Source organism: Falco rusticolus, chromosome 8, assembly GCF_015220075.1.
Source record: "Falco rusticolus isolate bFalRus1 chromosome 8, bFalRus1.pri, whole genome shotgun sequence".
NCBI classification, from domain to species: domain Eukaryota; kingdom Metazoa; phylum Chordata; class Aves; order Falconiformes; family Falconidae; genus Falco; species Falco rusticolus.
Window position 1 is genome coordinate 16,734,548 of NC_051194.1, and position 10,194 is coordinate 16,744,741.

A 10,194-nucleotide genomic window follows, 5' to 3' on the forward strand; every position below is an offset into this window, starting at 1 on the left:
GCATGCCACTTCGTGTCTCTGATGTTGAGACAAGATGTACCTTTTTTCTCAGTTGACTGATACTCCAAAGAATAGGATAGGACAGTCGTGTCCACAGTGCTTAGGATGAATTGCACTTACAGATTTATGGAACTGTTGCGATGAAGGAACTGCAAACCTGTACAGTAGCACTGACTGCGACACTTGTTTTTTTTTCAACAGGAACATTCGTGTGGCTGTCCTGCCCTGTTCCGAAAGCACAAGCTGCTTGTTTCGCACGAGACCGGTGGAAGCTTCAGACAATCTTGTGTACAATGAAGTATTTTGGGTTTCTATCTCTTATCCGGCTTTACGCCAGAAGACTTTAAGAGTCGATGTTTGCACTGTAGATAAGTGTCACCTTGAAGAATGTTTGGTTAGTATCAATCCCTATTTTAATACCTTTGTGTTTGTTTCCTCTTTTTAATTAGACAAAATTTTAAACTCTGAAGTGTGGCAATTTCTGTGAAGTTTTCTTGGTAATCCTTAGCTATGTGATCTCTACCAGTAGAGTTCTTCGCAATAAAAATAAAAAAAATTATCAGGATATTTAGTAGATAAATGTTTTGTTAGAGAACTACTGTTGACTTTGTCAGACCACTAGATTTCCCTTCTCTCATGATTTAATGTGAAACCCTACCTGTTGTTCTTCCATTTGGAAGCATTTGTTGTAATGTAATTGAGAGTGGACTTCCAGGAATTTGGAAGCCACGGTGGAATATTAAAGATGTCTAAAGGATTATTTTTTTTAAACTGCTATTAATCTACACTATTAAAATCCATATGAGTATAGTCTTTTGAATGCTAGCGTTGCCATAGCCAGCTGCCTTCTAATGTTAGAAGAGCTTTTTTTGTTGCTCAGTATTACCTGAGCAAGCTGATTCTAATAGAACTGTTTCTGGTGTTTTGTACTCCAGAACATGAGTAGGGTGTGTTGAGCTGGGGCATAAGCAACCCATAAGTTACAGAAAAGTTGACATTTTGTCCTGAGTGTTCCACAGCATCAGCCTTGGCTGGAGGGGTACGTGTTTTATGGTGTTTCTGCATTTCTTCCTTCACTTGCCTTGCAAAGCACACTTTGGTTCAGGAAAGCATCTGTTTTCCAAATGGGGTTTTTCTCTTTTGGCAGCGTGTGCACATCCTGCAGTACCCGAGCTGCAGGTGGGAGCGCATGAACTTGCAGGAGGCGTGCTCAGCATGCAGTCTGCCGGCCTGGGCTGGTGCAGTGGAATCCACTCAGACGTGAATTAAATAAACTGCAAATCAGGTTTACTTTGGTTTTGAGTATGTCAGGATATGTACTAAATGTAATGCAGTAAAAAATGACAAGGCAGATGAAGAGGAATGGAACATACAAAGCTAAAGCATCTCGGTCTGAGGCAGTGATTTTTGCAAATTTCATGAAAAGGAGTCTTCATTTTCTGTTCCTTTCTCTTTTTCTTTGAAGCTCTGGCTGTAATTTATCCTGGCTGCAGTAGTGCTGTTCGTATTTCTGGATTCTTGTACACAGCAGCTGTAGTGAAACGCTTGCTAACCTGGAAGCCCTACACAATGTTAAAAATAATGAAAGATAAAGCATTACTAGTGCTGTTGAAATGGGGATAAACACAGCAATTTTTCTTTTTGTCAAATTTGCCAACATCAAATTGTCCTGGATTTTCGTTCTTTTTTCTTCTGGTCGGAGAGGTAGTCATTCATTTTAGTACTACACTAAAACTGTGGGTTTGCTCTCGACAGGGTGGAGCCCAAATTAGCCTTGCTGAAATATGTAGATCCGGAGAGAAATCAACCCGTTGGTATAACCTCCTTAGTTACAAGTATCTGCAGAAGCAAAACAGGAAAAGTAAACAAGGAGACATTCACTCTGAAGTACCCTGCACTGAAAAAACAGTAAGAATAACTGCTTAAATCTAACAAATCTCTTCTAAACAGTACTAAGAGAGGGTTTATGTGGCTGAAAGACTGTTACAATAGACAAGAAGTGAAGGCTGGTGTGTTCATATTTAGAACTTGAAAATGTCATAACTGCAGTGAAATAATTAATGTGTTGATTACAGATACGCCCTTGTCCTGGGCTAAATACTTACTGAAATCTGCTCCTCACGAAGCTGAGGGATGTGGTATGTGGTCTGGTGTAAGTGATGTGTGAGCTCTTGCCTTTCTTCCCACTGGACAGTTCACCTTGCTGCAATGAACTTGCTGAACTAGTCAAGATACAGACTTACCTCTGCAGGTGCATGGCATGCAGTATGCTCAGCCTGTAGCTGCACACGTGCATATGCTAGTGCAACTGGGGGAGGTGCACCAGGTGTGGTCACACAGGCTTGCCTGAGCACTGTATGTGCAATAAATAGGCTGCTTGAGCAGTGCAGGTGTGGAGACTACGACTCTCCTGCCACCAGAGGAAAGCTGGTTGGGGCTGTTCTGACCAGAAAGGTTGGACACTTTGCAGTTTGTGAGAGTCGTATCTTCACAAGAAGCCTCTTGCTCTCCTCAGGACTCTGTCTCAGCACTCTTAGAGCAGACAGCTGTTGAACTGGAAGCTGTGGAGAAGAAACTGGAGGAAAGCAGAAGCACTTTAACTAGTGGAGAGAGCTGGTAGGTAGCATCCCACCATCTTAGCGTTGTGGGATGATCAGAGCATTTGGGGATTCATGTGCAGGGAAAAAAAAGCAGATGATACAGAGCTGTGGGAGGCTTCTTCTGTCTCTTTCTGTTTTGGTGAAAAACCATGTTTCTTCTGTTCTGGAGGTTGTGCTTGGGAAGTGAGAGCAAAGCTGATAAGTGTTGAAAATAGTCATAGTACTATGCTAATTTTGTTATTTGTACAATGTTCTGTGGATGTCCATGAAAGGTCTGCTTTGTGGTGCAAGGCTTTACTTGACTATTAATGCTGGCTGTTGTTTACATGGTTCAGATTCAAATTTTATTAATCAAGGCCAACATCTGAAATAAAAAGCAAGCCTGACCAATGAGTTTGATGGAGAAGCCAGCTGTGAGTTCAAAGGAGCTGAAAAGGATGTTAAAACAATGCTTCAATTTTGTCCAGCATCAATTTTTAAACAAAGTGTCCTGAGAGCTCCCCTTAAGATGCACTCACCTTAAGCTCAGACCACGTGGCTGTACCCTCAGCTTGCTCCTTTCCAAGATCAGTGTGAATTTTTTTGGCTGTAATGGTTGCATTCTGGTGCAGCTTCACTTCAGTTTCAACAACTCCCTTATAAACCTGTGTTTGTGTGATCTCAGTGGCTACAGGACCTGCCAGGTACAACTGATTGCCTTGGGGATGTGTTTCTGTCCAGCAGCTTACAGGAGGTAACTCCTGCTGCAGCACCAGAGTATTGTCCACAATAGGCCAGTTCAATAACTGAGCTGTTCTTAACAGGCAGGACGAAGAGGTTCCTGATCAGGAAGAACAGGACGAGATCAGTGAAAATGAAGCAGAGGAGGAGGTAGAATTCTGTGCTGGAAAATCGCTGTGGGAAACAGAAGAAAGTCTGAATTCCCAGCTGCACATGGAAATAGCAGTGAAGGTAAAGTCAAGGGCCTTTTGGAGGGACAGATGAGTTGAAGCTTCCCATTGCTTAACTGGCTGGGTTGCTGTTGGGCTGAGCAAAGCTACAGCAGTTATTTGAAAGTTCATCACTGACGTTTAGATGTTTATCTACGTGAAATACTTCTAAATAACTCTACGTGACCATTTCATCCCACAGTTAATACAGCATCCTTTCATGCCTTCTGGTTGCTGCTCATGAAAACAGTTTTCACTAACATGACAGTGGCTTTGACCTTGGTCAGTTCTGAATGTAGTTGCAGCCTAAGAAACGTGTGCTGTACACGTGCCCTCTGTGCATGTACATACAGCGATTTGGATCTGTGCTGCAGATGCACAACAAGTAAGGGAATGGTCTAAAATCCTACCTCTGTTCTGTGTGAGAATGCCAGGTCACATTGACGTGCTGGATCAACAGGCAAAGCTCGTTGGAATCAATTGTGTTGTGCAGCGATCAATGGATGCAGAGCCCTTAGGGAGCGATACAGTTAATGTAGCAGTTACCGAGTTCAAAGAGTGAAGTGTCAGGACATCCTGCGTGAGAAGACCTAAAGAATACCTGGGTTTTAATGCGATGCCTTTGGGACTGAAAGCAGAGACACATCACAGGTGGCTGTCAGACAGCCCTGGGTATGCATCATCGGTAAGATGGCAAGCTGGCATTTACGCTGCAGTATCTGTCTTTCAGGTGGATAAAGAGACAAACACAGAGAGCCTTGCACAGTCTTCTACTGTAGTTCGTCCGAAAGACAAAAGAGCAGCAAATCCACCCCAAACTCAATTTGTCAGAGGTAGCACTATCATCCGCTCAAAAACATTTTCACCAGGACCACAAAGTCAGTATGTGTGTCGGGTAAGGAAAATGCAATCCTGGGGTTATAAATGCTGGGTTTCGTTAATGAATGCGTGATATCAATGTTCTCTTAGTTTGAACCTTTCCCAGAGACCTGATACTTCTTTCCCCCTTTGACTTCGGAAGTTGCTCTGTCCTCACCTCCTAGACAGTATCTTCCCTTGAAACTAATAGTATTAAGCACAAATTTATAAAATACATACGTGCCCATATGTTTGTGGTACATGCAGTGTGTTGAGATGCCCAAACTAAACCTGGAAGGGCTGCAGTAAGACAGCGATAAGCAAGCTGCATATCAACCCCTTTCCTGCTGCTTTAAGACTGTTCTGTGCTAACTTCAACTGAGTTAGCTGTGTCTGCCTGACTTTAAATGAGGTGAACCTGAAAGCTTGATAAAAGTGGAGAGGTAAGTACCTGATAGTGTCAGCAAAAAAACTGGAAGCTTGAAAGTCTCCAGCGTGCTTTGTTTGAAGGTAACTGAACAGGCCGCGTACTGGGTCAGGATGCCACTTCCACTGCTTTGAAATGATTGTTCACAATTATTTCCTGGATTGAGGGTCAGCCGAAACTATAAATAACTCGTCTTTTAAATTGAATTGGCAAACAAGCAAACAGTGTGTTCTATCACGCATGACCTGTCCTAAGTGGGCATGCTCTTAATACAGCTGAGCTGGATTTGATGCGCAGGTTTTCTCTGATTCAAAAGCAGGTGCTTCCATGGAAACAAACCTTATTTAATTTGCAGCAGTGGCCTGTGCTTGGGTGGTAGAGGTACTGTGTCCCAGCACACGCAGATCCCACATGCCTGTTCCCCCCACCCCCAACTCTGAGAAGGAACCTAAGAAGGGAATTAAACCCCTCTTGAGCTGAGCTCTTTTTAAGGGTCTAGGCACAGTCACAAAAGGCAGCAGGCTGCATGTGTGTAACGTGACAACTCTTCAGGTGAAAACCCAGGGGATAGCTTACAGGTAAACCTACCTCTTGCACCGCTAGCTTAAAATAAAGGTGACTGGAGAAAACAGAAACCTGTAATACATTAGTCCCATGTTTTACAGATGCTAGAAAAAACAATATTGTTTTTTTTTATTACTTAGAGCTCTTTTTTCTGGGCTGTTTTGCCCAGCCTAGTTACTTTCAGAGGAGAAGGGCAGTGGGATAGAGTCCCATATTATACCCTAACATAGTGTCTCTCTTTCCACGCAGTCTGTTCCCAAAGAGGGACAGAGTTCAAGGCTTGTGGCAGTATCTGGCCATGCCAAAGGGATTGCATGTTGTGCACTCAGATTTGGGTGGCAGCTGTCCGCTGTAGCCTTTCACAAAATTTAATAGTTCTGCTTGCATCACTGCTTATAGTCACTTGGAGAACCCTCTGATCTTGCTAATAATGCCTGTATGCACTGCTTGTATTTCTTTCATGAAAAATACGTGGTTTTCATTTTCAGCTGAATCGCAGTGATAGTGACAGTTCAACGCTATCCAAAAAGCCCCCCTTCGTTCGAAATGCAATGGAGAGACGAAGTGTCAGAGTCAAACGGGTAAAAAAGTCACTGCTTTGTGTTTGTGTTTTTTTTCTAGCATAGGCACTTGCAAAGACCAGAACATTTTTTGAAGGAAGAATTTGCAAAGATAAATCAGTTGCCACGTGATTTCATTCACAACCTTTTCTTTGTGTGTGAGAAGTCCTTCAAGGCTGCTTTTCTTTGACATATCAGAATGATGGGAATGTTTGCACTTGGAACTCGTTTAGAAAGATGGTTCCTGGTATTTTCCATCTTGTCAGAGCCGAAGTAACACAGTTTGGCAGTGTTTATTGCTGCAGGATTCTTATGTACTTACAATAAATGCGAGGAGCTGGGGAAGAGGGTGAGGAGAATGATGTCTCAGATGCTCAGGTGATGTTGTAGTGACTCTGTGGTGCACAATGAATCCCTGTGCCTGTTGTGATGGTAATCACTGAAATTCCGCCCAGGATACTGATGCTGAGCTCCTAAGGAGATGGTTTTCTTGAGGCAGCTTGTGTTTCAAACTAGCAGAAGGCAGCATAATATGTTACTGGGGAAAAAAACAAACACAGGTTTTTCTTTTGCTTTGTGGATTCATCTGAAGATGAGACATTAAACTTAGGAGCAAAGTGTGCGAGTAAGACTTGTTTGATTTGGAGAAGCTGCCAAGGGAAGTTTAGTGGAAACACCAAAATCAAAAGGTTTATCTATAAGACTTGCTTGTGAGTTTGTGCTCTCTGTCTTGAGACAGATTGGAAAGCAGGATCAGATTTGTGGGAAGAAAAGTGTTGGCAAACTGGGTCTCGTGATATATTTGACCCTTCATGGGGGAGTGGTCGGGACAGTTCTCATCACTGTGTTCATACACGCCTCCTTTTCTAGCCTTCAATCAAGTCCTTTGGTACAGAGCGCCTAATCCGCACTTCACTAGACCTGGAGCTGGACCTGCAAGCGTCAAAAACCTGGCATGATCGGCTGGTTCAGGAGATCTCGGTGCTGAGGGAACTGAAGGAGCAGCTGGAACAAGCTCAAAGTCAGGGCGAAAAAGAGTTGCCACAGTGGGTGAAGGATGATGAGAGATTTCGACTGCTGCTGAGGCTAGTGGAAAAACGAGTGAGTTGAGTAATACCTGCCTTTGGATTTTATTCAATGTGCTTGAGAAATATCATTTGAGAAACATGATTTGAGAAACAGGGGACTTTGGGCAGGTAGGAATTGAAGCCTTAGCACTACAGTCACTCATCCCTTCCCATCAAGCAAGCAATTGATAACAGAAGCTGCAGTCCTCGAGTGTCTGGCTGCTCTCAGGTGTATTTACAAACTGCAGCCTGTGCCTGTCTTCCCACGGGCAGGAGGGCTAGGAGGAAAGCAGTTACGTCTCTTGCTTCTTCTAAGAGAAATAATGGCTGCATAAGTTTTTGCTGGGATGACACTTGGCTTTAGGATAGGATCCTTATGCATATGAAGTGAATAATATAAGTCAGATGATAGCAGACTTTCTAGTTTTAAAAGCTTAATAGTATCTATCTTTCTGCTTATGAAGGGTAGGCTGCAGGGCAGGGAGGGAAAGGAGACACACCAAGAATTTCAACAAATAGTTCATTAAACAATTTTGTTTGCTTTTGTGAAAGTTGACTTTCATTGTGTTACCACTTTTGGGGAAAGGGTTTAAATAAAAATCATGAGCTTCAAATGGAATGTGTTTACAGATAAGGCAGGTGAAGCTTCAGAAACATCTGAATAAGCCTGAAACAGCAAAGTCAGCAGCCTTCTGTCACATTTGGGTTTTCTTTTGTTTTTAAAGTGTTACTCCATAGCTGATTCTCTTCATCGCTTAGATGCTGGAATTCCTGTCCTTTACCTTCCTGTAGAGTTCAGTTTGTCCCAAACCCGTGCATTTACCAGCACAGGCATTTCCTGCCTTAGAGCAAGTGCAGATGCAAGAAGTCACAGGTGCCATCCGTTTTGTCACGTGCAGCCTCCCGGTCTGTAGTAGGTGTGGCATGTCATGGTTGGCACTTCCCTACCTCTGTCTGCATCACACTCTCCCTCATGTACAGGGCTGCGTCTCAACTCCCCTGATTTATTGGGGCACCTCTGCTGACACCAGGCAGAAACACAGTTGGGAGAAAATGCTTCTTCCTTGGCAACACAACAACTCTTTCCCATTATTTGTTTAGGTGGAAAAAACAGAACACAAGTGTGAGCTCAAGGCCGATAAAATGATGAGAGCCGCTGCCAAGGATGTCCACAGGCTGCGAGGGCAGAGTCGGAAGGAGCCTCTCGAAGTACAGTCATTCAGGTAATTACAGGTCACTGGTAAAGGAGAGGAAACATTGACTGCTACTCTGATTTTTCTGTGGATGATTGAGATTCTGATGAGGGAGCCTAATCTTTGTAGTAGTAGTTAGCTGTTCTGCTTAAACAAAAATTTTTGTATTTATATGTCAAAGTATCAGGACTGAGAGTTAGTGAAACTACCTGCAGTGCTGTACCAGGTCTCAAAACCACCAGCAGTGCTCCAAATCATTCCCCACCTGGCAACAAATTCACAAATCCTTTGTTTAGTATAGAAGCAGCCTTTTGCTTCCCTAAGTAATATACCTAAAAAGGAAAAAACCCGAGCCTTTCTGGAATGGCTTTTTGATAAGGTCAGTTTTGTGAGTTCAGCTGTAAGGATGCCTGGTGTCTGATATGTAAATAAGAGGTGTAGGTTGTGAGAGGATGTGCTGCTGCTCCTTGTGGTGACAGCTGGTGAGATAAATTTTAATGTGGATGATGGACATTTCTGGCAAGACTTCTGTTGCATTAACAACTGATCATCTTTTTTTTAGAGAGAAAATGGCGTTTTTCACACGGCCGAGGATAAATATTCCAACGCTCTGTGCAGATGATGTGTGATCACCATAAAGTATTTGCTTTCTGGACAATTCTACAAATGCAGTTTGGGTTTTGAAGTTATTTATGTGGTATTATGAAGGTACCAAGGCATTTGTATATTAGAGCTTTTGTCAGTATGTGGATGTTTTGAAGATTTTTAGGTTAAAGTTATATCATCACAGAAACCAGCATTAAAGTGACAAGATTGTATAGTTTGTATATTTAGGAATGTATTTTTGGGAAATAGAATTTTAAATAAGAGCAAATGCAGCGTAAGGTGCTGTTAAATAATGCTGTTTAGACTTTTTGTACAGCTCTACCTTTTAGAGGTTTTACTGCAATAAAAGAAATTTGAAGGAACCTCGCCCCTACCTTCTATGATGTTCTGCATCGGACTCTCCCGAGTGATGTATTTTGTACCCCGTGGGGAATGCAGGGAGCCGGTTCTGACTCCCAAGCGCTGTGAACGAATTTTCTGTGAGCTGTGGAGCGTTTGTGTTTCCTGCCAGGTCATAAAAGTAGGTGTGAAGTTCGGAATACTTGCACTTTTACCGTTTGTACTGCAGCTCATGTCTGTGATGGGTCTGGTAAGGTAATGTGGGGAGCCCGTTGAAACCACGGCTGTGGAAGGAGGGCTGCAGGTTTTAAGTCCATTTTAGGTTTTTCCAATAAAGTGACCTTTCTGGACAAGCCTGCCTTCTCGCTTTTTGTCCTTTGTGAATCTTCTCATCACCTGGCACCTAAATTGGGCTTTGTTTCTGTCCCTAGCTGGAAGTGCATAGCTTTTCACGTGTCAGGCCTTCAGACCAGGCGCTGTGGGAAGGGGGAGCACCCTCGGTAACCCGGGTGCGCCTGGGATCTGCCCTTTTGTTCGAAATACAGCTGTCCCTGAAGCTGCCGGAGGGGAGAGAAAAATAAAATCCGAGGTAAAAAAGGCAGTAAAAGAATGTTATTGCCGGCAGGGCTGGGTGAGAGCCGCCCGCCGCATGGCCAAGCCCAGAGCGTCGTGCCCAGCTGCGCGGGGGGCTCCCACCGGAGGGGGAGGGGAGGTCCCACCGGGGCGGAGGAGGGCTCCCACCGGGAGCGGCCCCCCCCGACCCCTGCCCGGGAGCTGCCGCCGCCCCCGCCAGCGGCGGGACAGCCCCGGGCGGGCGGCCCCTCGCCAGCAGCCCCTCGCCCCGGCGCATTCTGTGCCCCCCGCGGGCGGACGGGGGGAGCCTCGCCCTCCGGAGCGGCACCGCGGCAGCCCCCCCGCAGCTTCGCTCTTACACGGCGGGGGCCGGCGGCGCTGACAGCCCAGGGCTCCCCTCGCACGGAGGAAGGCGCCCCCGCCCCTCCGCCACCGGGGTCCTCCCGGCGCCCGGGGGCGCTGCCGCCGCGCCGTAGCC

At 44.8% G+C, this 10,194-nt stretch overlaps 1 protein-coding gene across 1 annotated transcript in view; it reads left to right on the forward strand.

Moving 5' to 3' along the window:
* Positions 1-9,496, forward strand: part of WWC1 (WW and C2 domain containing 1) — a 73,789-nt gene extending 64,293 nt beyond the window's left edge. The window contains exons 14-22 of the mRNA XM_037398911.1: positions 202-394; positions 1,756-1,908; positions 2,516-2,616; positions 3,404-3,551; positions 4,260-4,424; positions 5,867-5,959; positions 6,809-7,039; positions 8,107-8,228; positions 8,761-9,496. Coding sequence (XP_037254808.1) covers positions 202-394; positions 1,756-1,908; positions 2,516-2,616; positions 3,404-3,551; positions 4,260-4,424; positions 5,867-5,959; positions 6,809-7,039; positions 8,107-8,228; positions 8,761-8,827 — 1,273 coding nt within the window. The 3' untranslated portion in view covers positions 8,828-9,496. The remainder of the gene's footprint in view (positions 1-201; positions 395-1,755; positions 1,909-2,515; positions 2,617-3,403; positions 3,552-4,259; positions 4,425-5,866; positions 5,960-6,808; positions 7,040-8,106; positions 8,229-8,760) is intronic.
* Positions 9,497-10,194: the final 698 nt, after the last annotated feature.